The 22,828-nt window shown below is 48.4% G+C and overlaps 1 protein-coding gene across 1 annotated transcript; it reads right to left on the minus strand.

Annotated features, from left to right (window-relative positions):
- Positions 1–7,616: 7,616 nt before the first annotated feature.
- enc3 (ectodermal-neural cortex 3) lies at positions 7,617–20,460 on the minus strand. The gene is made up of 3 exons (XM_061239358.1): positions 20,217–20,460; positions 16,951–18,751; positions 7,617–9,331 (listed from the first exon to the last, which is right to left on the minus strand). The coding sequence occupies exon 2, from the start codon at positions 18,742–18,744 to the stop codon at positions 16,975–16,977; it is 1,770 nt and encodes a 589-aa protein (XP_061095342.1). The 5' UTR covers positions 18,745–18,751; positions 20,217–20,460; the 3' UTR covers positions 7,617–9,331; positions 16,951–16,974.
- Between the last annotated feature and the right edge of the window lie 2,368 nt (positions 20,461–22,828).

Consider the following 22,828-nt stretch of genomic DNA (forward strand, 5'->3'; position numbering starts at 1 on the left):
GGGGAGGCGGGGGGGGGGGGCTAGGGGTGTGTGTGTGTGTGTATGTGTGCGCGCACGCGATTCTGGGTGAATTATCACTCGGCTACTTCAGATGAAAGCCCCCTCCCTGATTGTGGTGCCAGATATTTACTGAAAGCAGCGTCCCAGAACGGTGGCGTCCCGCCAGCTCGGGGCTCTATAAACGGCAGACTCCTGACTAACAGTCGCGGGACCTCTCTCTCTGCGTTTTCTCCTCCTGTTCCCCCTTTCAGGCGGCGTCTCTTTGATAATGTTCTCATCGCCCTCTCTGCTCTGGAAGCCGCCACTCGGCTGGAAGGGGGGGGGGGGGGGTTGGCAGTTAGAGAAAAAAACCTATTCACCCCCCCACCCCCCCACCCCCCTCCATTCTCCCTGTGTCCTCCTCATTAGCTATATTTGCTGTGTCTTATGCATTGTGTATCCCACAACCCACAGTTATGTCCAGGAATGTTTTTTTGGACTGTGTGTTTTTTTTTGTGCTAGGAGGGACATGTATAATGCTTCAGTTGTGTGAGCTTAAGATCAAGGAGGGTAGTATTTTTTACTACAAAGGCCATCCTCCCCGACTTTGTATCTCGGCCAGAGATCTGATGGAAAGCACAGCTCTCCTCTTTTACTCGTTCTGCCCTTTTCTTTCTTTCTTTCTTTCTTCTTTCTCTCCGTCTCTCGGTCTTCCTCTCCTGCATTCTCCGTCTCTCGGCAGGGCGTCTCATTTATTTCGCAGCCGCCAGCCCTTAAGGGTTTAATTATGCCCCTCGGCCCCCTGGGAATGCGAGCTGTAAGCCAATCGGAGCATAACCATTTGCAACATTTTTTTTTTTTTGTTCCCTTTGAAAATAAACACATGTATGGCCACCAGTGCTCAGACAGACAGACCACTTGTGAGACAAAGCCATGGCTTAACTTAAGGAAAGGACGCGCTTAATTAAAATCCTAAATCTGTGTGTGGGAGGAGGACACACACACTTGTGCTCCTGGGATGGAAACAGATGCAGAGGCATTCTTATCATGGCCAAGGTTGTTTATTTATTTATTTATTTATTATTATTGTATTATTCATACCGTCGTCTGTTTATGTTTGAGCATCCAGATTGACAGCGCTAGGTATAATCAGGAGAAGTCTCAAACGAATTATTCAGATTTCATGTGCATCTGCTAGTAGGCCCCGTCTCTAAGAGCAACGGTCCTCTTTGAGGGATTTAGGCGTCCAATCACAACTGTTCTGACTGGAGACTGCTTTTATTTAACGCATCCTCCTCATCCAATCCCCTCGAGACAGCCCCCTCCCCTTCCTTTCCATCCCAAATGCAAAATTCTTTCCTGTTTTAGTAATACAGTTCAGTGGAATAATGATTAACACCCCCGGCTCTAAACAATACCTTGCTGTAACTCTGCCCAGATGAATAAGTATACAGTGCCGGCCAACCCGGCAGCAGTCCTATTTGAGAACGCAACGCCAGTCCGAAGATTCTCGAGACATACTTGGAATTTCTGTCAGCGTTATGTCATTTGGCTCGAGCAGCCCGCCACCTACGTTATTGTGTATCAGTTGCGTGATAAAATGTGTGATGGCTTCTGTACAGGGAAGAGAAGTGGAAAGAATCTCTGCTGAATTTTACTGGCATATAACATAATCCTGCGATTGTGGGAATCTCAAGCTTCATACGTATTACATAGCATTGGGTTCATACTGTAGGCTACATAGCTACTACTTAGCATTAGTTTCATAACATAAATCATACGTCTCATATAATTAATTTAGATATCCTAACCTGCCAGAGAATCTTGTGAGGTATGGGTTTTTATAATTGCGTTGGTTGTGCGCAGGTTTAGAAAAATGTTCAACCATAGAAAAACCAAACGGATTCCCTAATTCCCCTAAGCAATAAGAGCTGTTTTAAGGCCCAATGTGTCGGGCTTTTGACATATACCTCTAACACGAGGGATAGAAATTTCGGGGAAGGCCACTGGAGGTTGCGGTACAGTAATGAGGCATCAGTTTGACTGGCAGTTAGACGTAAATATGAAGGCGCAGTCTGGAGCGCGTTGCCAGGGGCAGCGCATTAGCGGCGGTGCACGCCTCTATCTCACCTCATTACTGGCGCTCGGCTCTTCAAAGCCGAAACCTCAGCACTTCAAGGCCGCTGTCTAGATAAAGCGGTGGGTGCGTAGGGCTGTAAAGCGCTGCCTCGGCGCTTCTGTTCTTCCGAAAGCCTCTTTACAGTCGCCGTGCAATTTACTCTGTTGTGTAAACAGCCGTTACGAGCGCGAACGCGGCGTCCGCGTCCCTGGCCTTGGAATGTTTACGGCGTCTCTTAATTTCAGCTGCAGATCTGGCCCAGGCTCGCGGTCTCATTTTAAAAATAGAATCCATATATAATATCGCGAGTGCAGAAGCTGTTAAGAGCCTACAGGAAGGGGAGTAAAGAGGCAAGCTTCCCCGGTGAGTTTATGAGGTTTTTTTAAAAAGGGATTTCAGTTTAATTGTTTTTTTGGACTTTTATGGGATCTCTGACAATCCTGCCTAACGACGCTAAAGCTCTGCCTCGCCTGAAGTGAGCCGTGTATTGAGCCTTTTAGAGCCGTTATATCAAGTCTGTCTTCTCGTCCAATACCTTTGATCCTGTATGCACCACAGTCAAACATCACACTTCAGACTCTAGGAGTGCGGGAACTGTTTACGCACTTCTGTTTAAAAGTGGAAATATAACTAAGTCCCTCACATTTCAAAGGAGAAAAAAAATGTCACTGCTTGTGTCAGCTTTGTGCCAGGGCTCTGCATGCACCAGGGTCTGGCCCCAAAAATGTGCCTACAGTACAGTACTGTACGTCTCCTGACTTGCCCCAAAGCTGTAGACCTCCACAAGACCCACAAACGACTCTGCTCACAGCCCCACGGAGCCTCGGGCCCCAGCAGAGCAGGAAGCGGTGAGCTTCCAGCCACAGCCCAAGGTGAAAACACTTCTCACTGTTTTGGAACGGTTGCCAACCTCAGCGGTCGCCATGGATACCGTTTACCCCGTGTTTTTTTTTTTTTTTTTTTCGCTGACCAGCCGAGACGGAACATTGGAACTGTGGAATTCGCGACCAGACGAACCGCAGATGTTTTTTTTGGGTATTTTTTTTTTGTTTTTTTGTGAGGTCTGATACCATCGGCATCCCGAGGCGACCCCTGGAGCCTGCCGGGGCCGGGCACCCGAATCGGCACGTGGAGGGGCGGAGACCGCGGAGGCCGGGGCGGTTACCCCGCGGAGAGCTTCTCTGCCAGGGCTTCCAGCGCTCTGAGGAGCCTGTGGTCCCACCTCTGGGTCCCACGCACAACCTGCCTATTCTGTGGGCCAGACGCCTGGGTAATCATCAGAAAAACAAACAAAAAAGCTCCTGTTAGCAGGACCTTGGTGTGGCTGAGGACGGGGGCGTCATGCCCATTGAAACCCGGGATGTGCCCCCCTCAGATTCTTTGACCCGACTCCTGGGCCGTGATCTCTCCTGCCGTCCCAAATAACCACCATCCCCCTCCCCCCATAGCCAGGTATTGTATAAGTCTGTCACTCTTTGCAACAGAACAGAAAGCAACGAGTGAAGAAATAACGCTTGTACTACGGCCCTGGTTGAGGATCAGGTGTCTACGTAAAATAATCAAAATCTAGATTTTGACTTACATTTTGAATGCCCTCTCTCTCTGTGTGTGTGTGTGTGCATGCATATGTGTGATATACATACATCGTTCCTCCCATTCTCCCCCCTCTCTTTCTCCGCCAACCCCCCCCCCCCCCCCCCCCCCCCCCCCTCTTCCGTTTGGGGCCCTCTCTCCCTGGGGGCCGGTGGCCCCAGCAGCAGAGGCGGGGGCCCCTGGGGAAGACGGGTGGAAGTTAATTCTGCACTAATTCTGCGTCTTTGTACTCTGTGAAGCGGCACAACCGTGGGCTTCACCCTGAGGACACACGCCCATGTTTGGGGTGGAGCGTCGGGGCGTACACACCACATCAGGTCCATATGCACACACACACACACACACACACACACACACACACACACACCCACACACCACGTCAGGTCCATATGCACACACACACACACACCACGTCAGATCCATATGTGCATACATACACACACACACACAGACACACACACCACCTCAGCCCCATTTGCGCACACACACCGCGTCAGGTCCATATGTGCACACACACACACACCGCATCAGGTCCATATGCGCACACACACACACACACACACACACACCATGTCAGATCCATATGCACATGCACACACACACACACCACCTCAGCACCATCTCACTGGCCCTCATTCTGCTGGGGGTCACAACGAGCACTCTGCCCACGCACACACACACACGCATATGCAAACACACACACATGCACACACCAACACACACTCAAACATACATATGGAGGCATATGCACACACACACATACGCACACACACACACGCACACACATATGCACAAGCATGCAAACACACACACACATACATATGCACATACACACATACATACACATGCACATACACACACAAACATACGCACACACATATGCACATACACATGCACTTACACACACACACACACACACACACACACCCCCCCCTCATTCAGACCGGACGAGCGTTCGCATTCTCGGTCTCCCCTCTCTCCGGCGGTGCGTTTGGCCCTTTGTCTCGGGCGACCTTCAAACGTCTCTCTGTGTGCGGCGGTTTGACTGCTCCGCCGGCACGATCGTTTGAAACGTTCGTTTTTTTTACATCTTTGCATAACAATGGCCCCATTGATGGAGCCCCCCCTCCCCTCCCGCTGCCCCATGCCAGATTTCTGTTTGGGAGCAAGATGTTTCATCTCCTTATGCCTGTCCGTCCGCATTGTGTTCCGAGATCCATAAATTAAAAGTCGCTTCCCCAAACAGGCATGAAAACATGCGATGACAAGGGGCGACAGGCATGGCTGTGCTGGTAATGATGTCAGATTGCACAGCGCCAGATTTTATCCTCTTGTTGGTGGCCGTTGTTTTCAAACGGTTCGCTTTGCGTTAGGCCTAAACGTTTTCAGAGCTTTCTGTTGTACTCTTGAGGCCCATCTCGTCTAGGATTACTGTGTAATTGATTAATCAAAAACATAAAATGTTTATGCTATGTATGCCATTTTTAAAAAGTTAAATATCCAAAACCATCCAAAACCAAAATAAATTTCCATTATATTTTTGTTCATTTCCAGCACGTATCTCTCATTCGTATTCAACAAGAAAAAGGTACGTCCCATTTGCTGCATAATTACAGGGTCCAGGAACATGATTGTTTTGGCGTGTGTGTGGAAGACAGTTACATTTCCCCCCCTAATTCCCGCTCCTCCATCCCCTCCTGATCCCGTTTCCGTTGGGGGCGCCCCGCTCTCCGGGCCACGGCGGGGGTGGGCCCAGCTGTTTGTGTTTTTCGGGGAGAGCTGCTCCCATCTGGTGTCTGCGCTGGCCTGTCCGTCACAGCCTCCCTGGAGGCCCTGCCTCTGTCCCGCCTGCTTCAGGGTGTGGGGGGCTTCACTAGGGCACACAGCGTGGCCCCCCCCTCTGCTGCCACCAGCCACCGCCCTCGGGGCCAGGGCCAGGGCGGAGACTGCCCACCCCCCCTCCTGGCCCCTTCCCAGGGCTTCCTGGGGACTCAGTTCAGCCCCTCCGTGTTCGGCTGGAGGCAGGGAAGTGGGAAGATTGATCACCCCACTGTTAAAGTACTAAATCTAGGATCGTCAATCACGGTCCTTTGCGGTCCAAGAACTGCCGGTTTTCCACCCTCCCTTTACCTGGGAGTGAAGACAATCAGCCAATCAGTAGCACTAATTGTTCAGCTAATTACCCGGTAGAAAGGAAAACCAGGGCCAGACTTGGATTCAGACCCAGGTGTGGGTGCAGACAAGCGATTGACGTTATAAGAAATCTGGCAAGTTCAAGTGAATGATTCTCCTTTGTAGTTGTCTGTTGTCATATTGTTGGGAAACCTTTGATTGGACAAGAGTTGAGCCGTCTACACCCCCCCCCACCCCTATGTCTCTGGCCTGGATCATCGCCGTTCTGTCCGTACAGAGTACTGAATACGGGTTGGGCAGCAGTCATCTGTGAGGCCTCATTTCCCCAGAGGAACTGCGCCACACCCCTGCCCCTCTTACCCCAAAGCGCCGCTTTCTCACCGTCACCCCACCCGCTAACCCCCCCCCCCCCCCACACCCCCACCTGCTCCAGGTACTTCTCCCTGCAGCTCTCCGTACTCAGGAATGCAGCACATTCTGGCATTTCCCTCCGAGTTTACTGCTTTCCCTAAAGGAGATATGACAGCTCCACCCTGGATGAATATGACAGGTATGCAGAACATTTGTAATTAAACAGTCAGCTCTGGGCATGTCCTACACACCTCAGTGTACTCATCACACTCAAGATCAATACTTAGTGGAGGGTCAGCATAGGCGAGAGGCTTTTTTTCTGACTAATATCAAAGAACTCTCAGCCTGTTCCACAAAACAGGATTACTGAGTTAGCTGGATAACTGCACTGAGTAAAACCTGGACTGGACCCTTCCCAAATCTGGAATGTGGAACGTGAAAGGACCTGAGTAATCCTGCTTTGTGGAAGACAGAGTTGATACACTGTTTTTTTGGATTGACTTACATGAAAAGACCTATCCCACAAAGCAGGATTACAGAGTTAACTGAACGGAGTAAAACCCGGAACCCTGCCCAAAATATAGAACATGGACTTAAGTAAATCAAGCTGTTCTGGGTTTTGTTATCCAGCTAACTCAGTAATCCTGCTTCATGGAACAGGGGCACAGAGGGGTGTATTATTGAAACTGGCCAGACCCAGACCGTACACAGACCGTGACCTGGCAGCTCCGTTTCTCTGGGCATGTGGGTCTGTGAGAAAATTAAACCTCCGGGGCCTACTGTTGTCCTAGTGACGGAGCGAGAGTTTTTCAGCGAAACAATCTCCGCGTTATTATCTGAGGCGACTGACATTCCTCCGTGCGTCCGCGACGGACGCGGGCGAGGAGAAGCATCGCGGAGCGCTCGCACTGGAACGCCGCCCGCTATCCATCTCCCCTCGCCACGGAAACCAGCCACAACACAGCGCAACGGGAGGCTCCGCGGCACCGAAAAAACCCATTTGTCGTCACCGGTCTTTTGTCCAACGTGCCGGGCGGCACTGTGATTTAAAACGATAATAATTTAGTCGATGTCCCAGACAACTCTCGGTAGAAGACGTGTTTGTCTCCACCGAGTCCATCGGTCTGTTTTAAGCAGTGGGAATGTACCAGAATGCCCTCATATTTATAAGGGTACCCTGATAAACAGCGTATAAATTCTGTGGCCCTTATCACTAACCCGGACATGATGGATAGAGGGCCTACATATCTGTACATTATAGTGCATACCTTTTGATAAATTGATATGAAAACCCTCTACGTTCTTTTCAAAGCTCAAATTTAGTTGGTCATCTCAGAGATATATTTGGAAATCCCAGTTTAGTTATCCTCTACAATTCCAAGAATCATCTGGTTTTGAATGCAGTCCAGGCCTTTAAATAGTCAGGAAATACGAACAGAAGTTTTAGTTTATTTTTAAAGAGTTAATTTATTGTTACAAAAAGTCATTCCACAAATATTTTTATCATGTACATACCTTACAATATCAACAATAGCATCAAAAAAAGCTCATAACATGTAGTAACATTGCTTTCTTCTGTAAAGGTTCAGAAAAAGGTACATATGTAAAAAAATACTCAAAAACATGCTACGATTCTCCTACAGAGTCATTCAAAACTGTCACAGGGAAGAAACAACAGTAACCAATAATTAAGACAAAGGTTAAAAATTATGTGCAAATCAAAGGCCATTTGACCAAAAAAACCCACAAAAAACATATTTAAAGCAAATATTTATCAATCTCGATCCACTAATAAGGCATTGCCAGAAAAAAGGAGCAAAGCAATTTAGTTTCTGTGCAACAGATAAATTAAAGACAGAAGAAAATGCCACTGACACTTAGCACAATGATCCTAAAAAGGCTGGAAAATGCTATTTAGCATTAATGCAAGAAGGTAGATGGGTGCTACATTACGACTGTGATAAACAAACAAATAGAAATCCCTGAGAATTCATACACACGTACACAAACATGGCAAAACAGTAGACACTACATCAGACACGCAGACAGAAACTCTTACAGTGTGGAAAAAGCATCTTCATTCATAAGTCACATTCTCTGCATAGCAATTTTAAGTACAGAAAGAAGATACAAATTTAGATAACCAAAATTGAAGGCAACATGACTCCAGAACTAAAAATAAATCAGGGACATGTTTTTGTGTACAAAACTATCTGCTTCCCGAACACAGCTTCCAAATGTGTAAGCATGGCCTGTATTCTTGACTTAAGAGTAACACAACCCCCGTCCTACAGCTTAGCAGGACTAAGGAACTCTTGGGTTACTGAAGACGTGAAGAAAACATGTCTCAAAAAACTTTAAACGGACAAACAACAAAATGTAAACTGTTAGCTTTTTTATTCAAACTGTGGTAGTTTGTTACAGTAACTTGCAGGCGATTTCGGAATCCGTTGTGCAGATACCGCAAGTAGAATCCTCCACATGAGATGCAGGAGAGTGTTAGCAAACAAAATGGCTGCTCAGGCTATGGCCCTACTCTGCTGGGGAAAAAAAAACAGCTCAAGCTAGGTTTTGAAACAGCTGGTAGCTGGTTGACCAGTTCAGACAAGCTCCACTCTCAACATGGTTTGACCAGCTCAAGCTATGTTTTGAAACAGCTGGTAGCTGGTCATTTCAAGCTGGTCATAGCTGGATTTTACACTAGGCTACACCTCCTATAGCAGTCCCATAAAGCCCGGTTAGCCAGTACCCACGGGGCTTGATTCAGCCACGTTTGTGACAGGCCCCAGTCACAGCCCAGCGGCGCTAACTGCGTCGTAGCCATGGTTACGTGTCCGTTCCCATCCGAGTTGTAGCTCCTGCCCGGAGCGCAGGGACCTCTGTTAGCGTGGAGAAGGGGACGGGACGGGGGAGGGAGATTCCGAGATTCCGGTTTCCACGGTCCGGTCCATGACCTCAGCCCCCTCTTTCCCAGGCTGATCCGATGTGAGATGTCCTTGTGATTCCCACTGCTGTGGAGGATTCCCATCTTTCTTTCACCCTTACTCCAACACCCCCCGCCCCCACCCTCCAATCCCCGAACCCCGCCCGAAAATCCTCCGCCCCACGGCATTCCACCAACGGCGACACACACGCATTCCAGACCGCGGTGCTCATCTGGGGACAGAGAGAGAGAGAGAGAGAGACACACACACACACACACACACACACACACACAGACACACACACAAGGGTTAGGAATTCAAAGAACTCTGAGCTACCCTGCCAAGTAAATCCCCCACATTTCTGTGAAGAGTAGCCATGTGACCAGCACAGATTCTGGTCTGTTACATGCATAACACAGCATGGTAATACTTCAATAATAATAATAATAATAATAATAATAATCATAATAATCAGAACAACAACAATTCATTCCATTTATATAACACTTTTAAAGCTTTCAAGGATGCGTTTGTTATTTTTGAAATGATGTTACTTAAGACTAGTAATTATTAGATGTATGAAATGTATGAGATGCATTATTATGACATATTTGTATTAGTACAGAAAGCATGAACTTGTCCAAATGTACATTTCCTGGTTTATACATGGAGATGTTGGAGTTTTCCATGAGACATTCCCTGCCCCCACTCATTTCCCCTCTGAATCCCCTGCATTTTAATGCCGGAATGTCTGCTCTCTCCGCTATGTGGAGAAAATGCACTGACTCCATTTGCAGAAAATGTGAAATATCTCCATTGGATTCTGTAGACACTGAGACACAATGGCTGGGGAATCTTCTTCCTCCTCCTGTGTGTGTGTGCGTGTGTGAGTGCGTGAGGGGAAAATGCACTGACTCAATTTATCAAAAATTCGAAATATCGCCATTGGATTCTGCAGACACTGAAGCACAATGGCTGGGAAGTCTTCCTGCTCGTGTGTGTGTGTGTGTGTGTGTGTGTGTGTGTGTGTGTATGCATGAGAGTGTGTGTGTTCACGGCAGTTTATTCTTGTCTTTTCTGAAGGAGGAATTTGCAGGGGCTTTACGGATGGCAAATTTAACGAACTTAATGAGGGCTCATTAGCTTTAGCGGGAACGGCTAGCTAATGCCACGGGAGCCTTGACTGATCTCCCAGCATCTGTGCCCGACGCATGTCAACGCAATCCGCTCTGCCCTGAGCTGGAGGGACCACCTTGCTCTCCGTATGTAACAAAAACACTTGCTTAGCGGATATAGTGGCCCGTATGAATCAGTACCCTGCTGAAAAAAAACAGCTCAAGCTAGGTTTTGAAACGGCTATTACTGTAGGTGGTCGATCAGTTCAGACCAGCTCCATCCTCAACATGGTTTGACCAGCTCAAGCTAGGTTTTGAAACAGCTGGTAGCTGGTAATTTCAAGCTGGTCATAGCTGGATTTTACACCAGGGCACCACCATGGTGACTCTCCACTCCCTGTTCAGACCCCATCCCTGCATTTATGTCAATTTTCGTTTTTCATTCAGAAGAGAGTCCTCTTATTCCCTATAGGCGCATGCACCGTCCGATGGAAGTTTCCACAGTCGCGACGCTCAAGAACTGGGCAGTTTTTAACCCTCCTATCTTCACTCCCGGTCTCGCTCCGACGATCAACAAACCCACATTAAAAATACTGCCCTCCCGATATCAGCGTTTCACCCAGCCAGCAGCTCTAAATTTAGGTCTTATCCCAGCTTAGCACTTAGCAGTGAGGGATTTTCTTCTTCTTCTTTTTTTCTTTTTCTTTTTTCATTCAAAAATGAGTTTGATTTCCTGCCCTGCGAGTACATACGGTCTCGCGTTACCCTGCGCAATCACAGTCCCGGTCCAAGCCCCGGAGATATTTTCCAGAAGCGCTGCCGGACGGGGATTTGAATGCGCTAGCATGTGCAGGATGTGACCCGTGCTGCAGGCTAAAGGTCACTCTAAATTCAGGAGCAATAAAGAATAAAGCCAGGGAACAGACCGGATGGCTGGCTCTTTCACCCTCGCCCACACGCCCATCCGTCTTCGCTCTCGGGACGTAAAGAGAGAAACGTCAGCCGGTTTTATTCAAATCGCACGTGTTCTATGAAACGTCCCTGCGTGTGCGAACGGGCGTTCGGGAACAATGGGCCCCGCTAGCTCTGTCGATGATGCGGGTTTGCCTTTCTCACCAGCTGTAGCTTTTCCTAAGAGCGACTGACGAGATGTAAAATAAAAAGAGCCGCTTTTCAACAAGGTAGTGCTCCGACCACTTCAATGCAAAGTGTTTGTGAGACAAAACTTTGGGGTTAGTGCAACGCCGACGATTTCTTTGTCCGGGGGCTGAAGCAAAACGAAAAGATGACGCTCTGCAATCCTTTCAGTGCGGAAACACCGCTGAAAGAGCAGGCTTTCGCTTTTCACTCCATTTTTAAACAATGGAGACGCCGTGCACCATTCTCTCCCGCCGTCTCGCCGGCCAAAGTGGCATCTGTGAAAAAGCAGCTCTTTTCAAAAACATTTTGGATTTCTGTATTTTTTTTTTTTTTTTCGCCCTACTTCTCCATTCACTTGAACACTTCTGGCCGGTGGTGAAGCAGGCTTGCGTCACTAGCTGAAGGAGATGGGCACTGATGTGACACTGGGCAAAGATCGAGAGACCGAGATCACGCTGTTATTTCTCCATTTAGTTAGAGATCATAGACCAGGGCTCCCCAACCCTGTTCCTGGATATCTACCATCCTGCAGGTTTTCATTTCAACCCTAATTTGGCACAATTGTACCTACGAATTAGCAGCTGAACAAGATTGCCGTTGATTGATGTGTGCTTTGTCAGGGTTGGGGTGAAAACCTACAGATCTCCAGGAAAAGGGTTGGGCAGCCCTGCTCCAGCTGTTGAGTGAAGTGTGCTTTGTTAGGGTTGGGGTGAATCCCTACAGGATGATAGATCTCCAGGAACAGGGTTGGGCAGCACTGTCACAGACTCTGGGTGACAGAACGAGGCGATAGAAGTGATCCGCGTCTTCGCTGAGTCAGAGCGCGCTTGACCGCCGGCCAAAAACCTCCAGCCCAAACCGGAGATTCAGGTTTGTTCACCGCGGGGGCGCCACAGCGTGTGGGTGCCTCTCAACACCTCTCCGCAGGGCGTGACTCACCCACGCTCCTTCAGAGCTGTGCCCCGCACCCACTCCCCCCCCAGCGTGCCCGACACGGACAACCACACTGAGCTATCCCACAATGCACGGCTTCAGAACCCTACCGTCTGTGCATGGGTTTTTTAGCTTGTATCACAACCTTCTGTCCCCAGCTCACTACACTGGGGCGGCCGAGTAGTTTAATGGTTAAAAAAAACGTGTTTGTACGTCGTTCGGATTCCCAGGTAGCTGCCAAGCTGTACGCTTGAGCAAGGTGCTGAACCTCAACTGCCTCCGTGTATCCTGCTCTATAAATAGATGTGTAGATAAGAACGAATTCCTGTGAATTCCTGCAATGCAATGTAATGTAACTTCCTCTGTCAGTGTAGGCTGGGGTCTACAATAAAAAAAAAAAACAAGAGCTCCTATAGTATGTTGAAAAAATAATAATAATAAAAAATCAGTAAATGCTAATACATCCCAATTAGTAGGCATAGGTGTGATCTGAAATGATTTTTCCGGTTAGCGCACATCAATATTCAGGATCGAACGCTCCTGAAACGGGAGCGCTGTGGAGCTCTGGTCGGAGCTGAAATGAAAGGAGCCCATTCACAGCCGAGCCCTAGCCGCCCCGTAATCATCGCCTCTCCGTTTCCCCGCAGTACGAGGCCAGCCTGGGGACGGGGTCGGGGCTGGGGTCAGGGTTCGGATCAGAGAGGCCCGGCGAAACCCAGCGGTGCGCCTCGTCTGGCTGAACGGGACGACCCCTCCGCCCATCTGCTCGCCAAGAGCTTCGCCGGAGAGTTTACCGCAGATCAGAGGATTAACCGGGACGCCCGCCCGCCCCCTGACCCACCCCCCCCCCCCAAACCTCAAGACCCCCCAGCGTCCCTGCCCACGCGCACGCCCAAGCCCAAGCCCCCGAGATGTTTATTATCCACCAGGCGTTAATTACGACGCATCGACAGACGTCTAAATGAGGGGCGCACCGTTAACGAACCTCATGAATATTAATCAGGTCTTTCGCTTGGCCCTCAATGCTAAGAGCTCACTGGAGAAATGCGCACTGATTACAGACAGCACTGAATTATTATACTTCAGTCGTGTTATCAAGCTCCCTTGAACAAAGATAATGGCTGTAGCTCAATCAGAGCTATGACCTTTCATGTGTAAATGGAGGTTTTTTTTAACCCTTTGAAGACAAAGTCTTTTTCAGAATTCTAAGTCTTATAGAGGTGTTCTAGAACACTATTCTAAATGGAATTCTAGAACTACATTGCTTTCAAGTACAAGTAGTAGAGAACCCAGTTAAGAACATTGCATGTTTGTGATGTCACCCCTTGAAGGGTTAAGCCTCGATATTGAGTCGTTTGGACGAATGACTCGGTGGGGGTTTGCTGTAAAAACAGTGCTGACAGCTCATCTGTTCATTACTGGTGATCGCATTAAAACCCCCAATATTATTCGCTCGTTTTAATCACCTTTTCCCCTCGCCCTTGGCGTGGAGAAAGGACCCCCAATAAAAACTCGATTAGGTTTATGCAAATGCAGGAGCGCTGGGGGCTATAACGGGGGGGCAGATTGATTACTCGGGGGACCGAGGCGGGGGTGTGCACGCGTCCTGCCCCATTGCGTCCGCTCCGTGGGGGAGGTGACGCACAGATGCCGTAAAAAAGGCTCATTCAGTTGGTTTTTGCGGTGACCTTTTAAGACGGGCATTAATAAAACATTAGCGCTTGAATGGCCCTCCCTCTTCTCGGCCCTCCAGGCTATTAACAGCTGCCCGGGGAAGGCGCTCTGATGCAAGCCCCGCGACCTCTGACCCCTCCCAGGTGTGCCACTTTAGGCGGGGGGGGGGACACAGATTGCCTCATATGGCTCCAGTCCTGATGTCGAAACGGGCCTCTGTGAGCCCAGCTCAGCAGTAACAGATACCCTGTTTCATACTGACCCGTCCAGATGGTACACTGCAACACGGGACTGTCTGAACAAGCTTTTCAGTCTTGTTCTAAGACCTTTTTTTTCCCCCCTCTCAAGTAGAAAATATTACCTTGTTTTAAGTTAATTTTTGCTTGACAAGTGAAGTTTTTTTGTTCCATTGCCAAACATTGTGATGAGATTTGGCACAATTTCTTATTCCATTTGGCAAATTGAAACGAGTCAAACTGTGTTACCTCATTGGCAATAGTCTTATTTAGCAAAAAAGGTGAAAGAAATAAAATTTTAAGTCTCAATATAAGACTAAAATGTTTGTTCTTTTTAGTTTTTTGCAGTGTGACTGAAGCAGCTCTGACACAGGGTTGGCATAGCACAATGTAGCACAATGCATCTTCAAGCAACTTATATTTTTAGTTTAATTTTTAATACAATGCACCCCCCCCCCCCCCTCCTATGTCTGGCCTGATCTCCTCAGACGACAAGAGGAATAAAGGAAAGCCGGGACAGCCCGCTTAGCCTCTGTGTCCAGACTTCACCGTCCTTCTCGACGGACAAACCCTCCCCTGAATTTCTCACATTCAGTCAGAGGTTTACAGTGCGCTGCTCAAACAGAAGCACAATTGGCCGCTGAAGGGAGGTAAAAACCCGGAAATCCCCGATAGAGAATCGACTGCCTCCACACGCACAGGAGCGCATTCACTGCTCCTGATTGACATGCAGGGCAGGTAGGTGTATCCGGGCACTCTGTTAAAAGACAAAAACGGCCACAAACAGCTCTTTCCGTAGTTCTGCGCTGACCCCGGTTGAAAGTTGAATGCTTGAGGAGCACTGGGTATTTTTAGGTCTGCGCTCTTGGCTGCCAAACGGTGCAAAATATAGCCTCTCTCTCTCTCTTTCTGTCAATCCTCGGACATGCCTTACAAACAGGCCGCCCTTTCAGGGCTAAAGACACGTTCGAGCCTGAGTGACTAAACGACTGACAGAGAGGCCACTGCAAATGAAGACCCCGTTTTCATTTCAAGAGCAACACACGACAAAACCAAAATGAAATTCAATTTAATATGTCTGCCAGTCAGTCATCCACCCTGTGGTGCCCAGCTGATACACTGTGGTGATAGTGTATTTTAACGGTTAAGCACCTGGGCTTGGAACCAAAACGTTACAGTTTCAATTCCCAGGTAGGACACTGGTATTGGTATTGTAGCCTTAAGCAAGGTCCTATACCTCAACTTCCTCAGTGTATCCCGCTCGATAAACAGATGTAAAAATGCAAAAGTCAGTGTGGATAAGAACAACCTCCTGTACATGTAGTGCCCAGCTGATTTCAGTCAAACAAAGACCAAAGGGCGGTCATACTGTACATTGCTCAACCACCTCAGATAAAGGCTTCGAGGAGACTCTGGCCTGACGAGACAGCGGCCGGGTTTTCATCCCACGTTACGTGTTTATCGCCCCTCTTGTCCTCTAAGCAGGCCAAACATTAAGACATTTTCTCCTTGATTTACTCTGAATTCAGGTGAGTTTCCCCTGAAACATTTGGCACGTTCATTTACAGACACGCCCGCTCGTTGAGAACAACACAATTACAACAATATGGCCCTGATCAAAGAAGGCATTCAGTGCACAGCGCACAATTCATGTGTCTAAACACTATGCTCAATAATTTCATAATAACATAATTACTCAATAATAACATTGTTCCCTTTCATCATGATGCAGGGCAAAATAAGCCTCGAGCCACAATGAGACTTCAAACCAGTTCTACTGTGTCTATACCAAAACAAAGCACCTCCCTGAATCTCATTTTGAAATACTACCCCTGAGAGAAAGTGTATCAGCTTCAGTATCTATTAATAAGGCATTAAAAAACTCTTGGCCGCCTGCCTGCACTGTCACAGTAAGCCTCTGTAAGAATCTTAACAGATATGGTGCAGTACACCAATAACCAAGGGTGGTGGCACAGAGACCAAAAGCCTTTCTTTTCTCCCGCACATGTGTAATTTGCCTAAAAGGTCAATGCAACTTGCTCCAACTGCCTTCATATTACTGACCCGACATTCCATATGCTCTTACGAACAATGCCCAGTGTGTTCAATACCCAGCAGTTCCTTTAAAAAAAAAAAAAAAAACACACAAAAAAACGGTTCCATTCAAAACCATCACAGCACTGGGATTGAACCATCAAAGGACTCTTTGCCCAGACGAACATTTGCATTAACCCTTCCCCCACCACGGCCCAGAGGGCCACAGAACTCGGCAAACGGATTTTCCGACAACTCAGACAGCTCGGAAGTTAATAGCGCCGGAGTGTACTCTAGAAGCAGGCTAATGAGCTGCAGGAAAACATCTGCAGTATCCGAATGAGACCGCCACATAAGCTCCCAGAGACGCCTCTGCTGCATCCCCAGATTTATGAAGTTCAGCTCGCTTAATTTCAGAAAGGGCTGCATATGTTTAGCATTGCACTATCCTTTCATTCTTTTCCAACACTACCGCGGCTACGAAGATAAAAAAACAAAAAAAAACATGTTTCTTTAATATTGAAGCCTAATAAGTCCGGGGAGAACTGCCATCTTTTCATTTGTGTTTTTTTGTCAACAGATCTAAATTTCTCTGTGCTGCAGTATTTTAAACCGTCTAATTAGCCCAGTTCCTAAAATAAAATACATAAGCCCATTTAAAGACCAGCAATTATGAATAATGACTATTTTCGTCTGCTGAGCTTCAAAACACTACTTACCAACGGTATGTTGTCCTCTCGGCCCTAGGCAGACAGATACTTCCAGGTGCTGACGAACGCAGTGGGGATTAACGAGTACGGGACGCTGGTGATGCTGTCCCAAGTGTCCGTGGAGGGGTCGTAACAGTCCAGGGTTTTACATCGCTGGGCCCCGAAGTAGCCCCCCACCACGTACAGCCGGTTGCCGGACGCCACCGCGTGGCAGCTGATCCGCTTGGCCGTGACGTCCCCGAACTTGGACCACTGGAAGGTCTCGCTGTTGAAGCGGTAGGCCGAGCTGGCGGAGAACTCCGTGTCGCCGCCGATCACCACCACGTGGTTGCCCACCACCGCCGCGGCCGTGTAGCGCCAGAGCTGGGGGCACACCGCGGGCACCGACCAGCGGTTCTGGCACGGGTCGAAGCACTGCACCTTGGGAAACTTCTCCCGGTTGACGCTGGTGCCGCCGAAGGCGAAGAGCTTGTTCTTGGCCCCGACGACGGCGGCGTTGCTCACCCCTTCCCGCAGCGGGGCCACCAGGGTCCACTTGTTGGTCTGCGGGTCGTACTGCTCGACCTGCTTGAGCGACACGGACGGGGAGGCCGGGAAGGAGCCGGCCAGGGAGGTGTGCCCGCCCACCACGTAGAGGATGTGGTCCAGCTCGGCCGAACCGTGACCGAACCGCGCCACCAGCATGGGCGCGGCCTTGGACCACTCGTCGTGCAAGGTGTCGTAGACCCAGACGTCCTTGGAGGCCCCGTTCTCGGACCCCCGGCCCCCCGTGACGTAGACCTTGCAGCCGATGGCGCAGGCGCTGCACTCCTTGCGCGGGCTGGGGATGTCCGTCTTGGGCGTGATCTCCTTGGTCTTGTGGTCGATCATGTAGACCTTGTCGCACATGAAGGTCTGGCCGCCGAGCAGCAGCAGGGCCTGGCTGACCTTGCGGGGCCGGGCGCAGAAGCCCGTCACCACGCCGTCGTTCTGCAGGATCCTCATCTTGCAGCGGACCGCGTCCTCCACGATCTCCCGGCCCACCTTGTGGCTCATCACCAGCTCCTCGGAGGCCACGTTCTTCAGCAGGTAGGTCTCGGGCAGCAGCGCCAGCCGGACGCAGCGGAGGAGCTCGGGGAGGTGCGCCATCCGCCGCTCCACGTCCGCCTTCACCCAGTCGATGACGGCCTCGTAGGCCAGGCTCTCGTCCTCCACCTCCAGCTCCTCGCTGAAGATCAGCTCCTGCACCTTGTCCTTGGGCAGGCCCAGGAAGTCCTCGGTCTTGAAGAGCGTGGCGAAGTTGGCCAGGCACATCCTCCAGGAGAGCTCGTAGAGGCGCTCGCAGCGGTGGGCGTCCGACAGCAGCATCATCCCCAGGCAGTTGGACGGGTGCAGGTTCTTCTCGAGGAAGTCGGCGGAGGCGTCGCGGATGTCGTGGAACTGGAGCATGTCGCCGGCCTCCAGCAGCGACTCGGCGTTCTCCTCGTTGATGATGACGCGGGCCGAGTAGGCGTAGTCCAGCAGCAGCTCCAGCACCTCGGGGTGCAGCGAGTCGTGGAAGTTGACCTCGGCGTCGCGGCTCTCCTTCAGGCCGCCGCCGAACATGGCCTCGAAGTAGCGGCTGCAGGAGGCCAGCACGGCGCGGTGGCAGGGGAAGGCGCGGTGCCCCGCCCGCAGCACCACGTCGGTGAACACCCGCCGTTTGCGCAGCAGGTTCAGCTGCGTGAGCAGGCTGTCCGCGTGGGACGCCTTGTGGAACAGCTGGATGTTCATGGAGCCGGAGCTGGATCTCGACTTCCGGTTCTCGTGATTGCTCACAGACATCTTTCACCTGCGCGGAAACACCACCACCAACGACAAAAAATAAATAAAATCCTGCGTCATTCCTCTGGATAAAGGTCATCGTGACCAGCACTATTGAACTGACAGAGTTCGACCAGAACAGAATGACAATGGAAAACAACCTTTACAAAGTACATGTATACAAAACATTCAGTGGATGATGCACCAAATCAAGCATACTGTACTTGACAAGAATGTTATTTAAATAAATATTTCAAAGTTTCTCTCTGGAAATGAACTCTGGACTTCAAGATAAAATGGCAATGAAACAAGATAAGAACTGTCAAAGCCGGCAAGCCAGAGTGCTTCCCACCCACAATGTGTGCGGTTTGCGTATCTTTAATGGCTAACTTATGTGACCTGCATGAAATTAACAAATAAGCTCAGCAAACCAGTACATTCATTCAACTCTACTACCATGGTAGCACGTATTTGTCTGAAATAGAACCACCAGGGACTAATAGCACTCAAAACTATCAAACATACGGGTGAGTACACCCACCACAGCCCTTCCTTTGCAACTTGTATGCCAATGATTCATAGCTTTAAACGCGCAGCGACGATGCCCTATGGGTCTGACTCTTTAACATGGCATTTCGTGTAAGCTGCGTTGCCCAACGCTGCTAAACACTTGTGTCCAGGCAGGTTAAATTTCTTCACCTCTGAGCAACATTAAGCAATGTCTTTTTAACCCGCGGCAATGTCTTTTTTACCAGTCCGTTTCAGCATTACAACATGAAAGCACAGTGTTGAGAACGGTACACAATTTCTAACCAACTGTCCTTTCAATAACATGTAGCTGTATACACGTCATATAGCTATATACAACCTTATACTTATAGTTTTTTTTTTAATTACTCGCCAAATAACAGTGAAATTCAATAAGCTGCTGTCAAATAGCTGCGTAAGTGCTTTAGATTCTAAACTGAAGAATCGCATGCATTTGTCTCACATCAACATGTGCTAAACGTATAGTTATGGTCATAAGGTACAGCTTAAATAACTTCCTACACCTACAAATTACCGTGCAGGTTATAGTTAAGTTAATGATTAGCTGACTGGAAGAGATGGTTAGTGCATTGTTGCACATGAATTGGTTTCTACTTTGGGTTAAAATTTAAAAGGCACTGTTCATTTATTTCTAGTTAGAAACTATCCTTACTTGTATTAATAAAAAATTCTGAGAAAAAAAAATCATAAAAATCATCACAATCATGACACCTCATGAAACACAATATTAAGCGAGCCAATGAAAAAATAACGTGACTCTTTGTTTTTGCTACCAAGCCAACTTTGGATCCAGTACGTTTTCGATGTTCATACTAGCTAGCTACATACTGTCAGTATAAACATCCGATAGCTAGTCTGTTAGCTAATTAACTAGCTTGTTTATTTACCCAGTCAAGCATTAACTATACATACAAGGTAGCTAATGAAAACGCCGTCGTTATTACCTGGAAAAGTTGGTTCCTCTTCAAAGTTGCGCTGGGGAAGAAGGTAGGAGCCACGGGTGAGCACACAACCTCTATAAGTCATATATATATGTCAGAAATAGTTTCTCTTTCAGCCACAGTGGGAGTCAAGTAAGCGTCCTGTCACTTCTCATGGACAAACGGAAATAACGGTAACCCATCTGGTCAGTATTGCTCGGTTTTGTCCAAGTACACTTTTCACAGCAGTGCCAACGGCGCACGTTGTATTCCGGGCAGGCAACATGATCGAGGCAACTCGGGTAAAGACTCCTCTTTCGATTTGCTCCTCCTCTTTGGATCCGCAGCCAATCATCGCTCGGGAGTAGTATGATGGGCGGTACATTCTGAGTCTGATTTTAAATAGGCCTAACTACAATTTTTCGCCGCAGAGTGTGGCGTTCTCTGTTACTGCGATATTACTGTTTCAGGAAAGTAAAGAAAACCGATAAACCGAAAAAAAATTTCGTTTATTGGTTGATTAGCACTATGTTAAATACAGTCATCAGCGGTCTTCGTTCCGTTATGCCTTTCTACACTATTATTTTGGCAGGAATGTTTGCTGATATAGCTAGTAATTATCTGCTATTTAAACGGACCAGGTGTAGCCTACAGCAGGAAAAAAACATTCCATACCTTTAAAAGATTAGGGGAAATCAGAGATCCTTACACTGGCCTTGTATCTAGCTAGCCTCTTCAAAAGTTAATCAGTTAGTAACTAGGTCCAACAACGTTTTTTTCCCCCAAGTTAACGTCACAGTCCTATATTCCGGTTAAATGTAGCGCTGAATAGCGGTTGAACCTGACATAGAATGGCGTTATGCATAACAGAAACCAATAGGAGGAAAGCAACTGGACAACGGTTTATGTTTTTTAGGTGCTGTAACAACCTCATGCACTGCACAAGACAGCAAAGGAAAGATATTTCCACCTCTGGGGCAAGCAGGAGACATGGTCCAAGAAAGGAAAGAAAAAAATCCACAGTACTTGGAAATGGGAGTTCATTCCAGCAGGAATTAATGTAGTAATACCATGCCACATGCCTCCATAGCTATTAAAGTGAAGTGGGTGGTCAAATTCCACAAGTAGTCTGGCTGCCTCGGCTGCATCATACTTTATTGCCTGGACCCAGTTTTGATGGTTCTATAACATTTCTCTCTTTTTGCAGAACTCTACTGAATAGAAAGCGTACCACTGGTTGTCTGGCGACTGGCAGGTTTGCAGATGGAATATGAGAGGACCATTCTCTGAGACGACATGGCATTTCATCTCAGACGGGAGGTGGGGTGGGGTGGGGGGATGGCTGGAGTGCAAATTGGGATGGAAGTTGGCAGGAGTTGTGAAACTGAAGCAGTCGGAACCCTTAAACTCAAACCACTGCGCACTCCTGCCTGCCAAGTTCCGTGTCACCAGGCTGCTCTGGCACCTCATCCACCTCACTTCGGAGCTTTTCACCGAAGGAAAGAGAAACGCAGGGCACTGCCGCAGGGGAGGAAGAAGAAGAAGAAGAAGAAAAAAACAGACTGACAGGCCCCCCCCCCCCCCCCCCCCCCTCAAGCGTGGTCCCCTGAACAAATTTGCATGTAATCTGAAACACAATGCATTTGTCCTGCTAATGGCCATCACAGACAGTCATATATTTACAATGATTATATTAACTGTGGAACACCAAGGAATGCCCCAAAAAAATCGGAGTATTTGAGTTCATACACAAGTACAAATTAAACCCGATGATTTGAGTTCTTGTTTTTATCATAGAGGAGATACATGAGAAATGTTTTTTTGTGTACAAAGTCCCTGTGACGGTGGTGAAATGGATGCCATGTGTCTGTATTGAGCAGTGAGGCTTGAGGCTGAAAGGAGATCCCAGGGGGGTCTCAGTGGACCCAGCTGTGAGGTGATGAGTATGCTCGACTCGACCAGGGAGTGGGCAATGGGAGAGGCGTTTAATGAAAAGCACTGTTCCACGGCCGTTTCCAAACAGCCAGGCCTGCGTTCGGGAGTGCTTGAGGGAGAGTGGGGTTGGGGGGGGGGACTTAATCGACTGACTCCGTCCACCTCATTGATCTTCAAAGAGAGATGGGAGTTCAATTCTACACCAGCTGGCTCTGGCAGATATGCCGGGGCTCAGATTTCCCTTCCTTTCTCACTCAGCGGCTGCGCCTGAAGATTAAGAAGCGCTGTCTAGAGGACCTCCGTTATAATACTTTGATTGGTAGTTTTTAGATTTTTATTTAATTACTCAAGGCATTTCAAAACAAATATATGTCATTTAAATAGCAAGCGTATTGGTGCATTTGCGAACCATAATCGTGAAAGATAAGAGTTTATCTCACAGAGGTTTAGAAAATATGTTTAATCTGAGCAGAGAAGATGATTGTTTAATCAAGGATGTAAGAAATAATTGTGCTTCCTGTAGACTGTCCTGCAAGGTCTTGAATGTTGGATTTCTCGCAGATAAACAACTCTTAACACAGAAATAACACACGGGCATTATTTTAATCAGACATTTCCCTGCGCTTCTTCCACCTCTCCCTCATTTGAATGGCATTACTCCAACGCAGCCCAGAGCATATGGACACCTTTACATGGGAAAG

Source organism: Conger conger, chromosome 4 (genome assembly GCF_963514075.1).
Source record: "Conger conger chromosome 4, fConCon1.1, whole genome shotgun sequence".
In the NCBI taxonomy this organism is placed as follows: domain Eukaryota; kingdom Metazoa; phylum Chordata; class Actinopteri; order Anguilliformes; family Congridae; genus Conger; species Conger conger.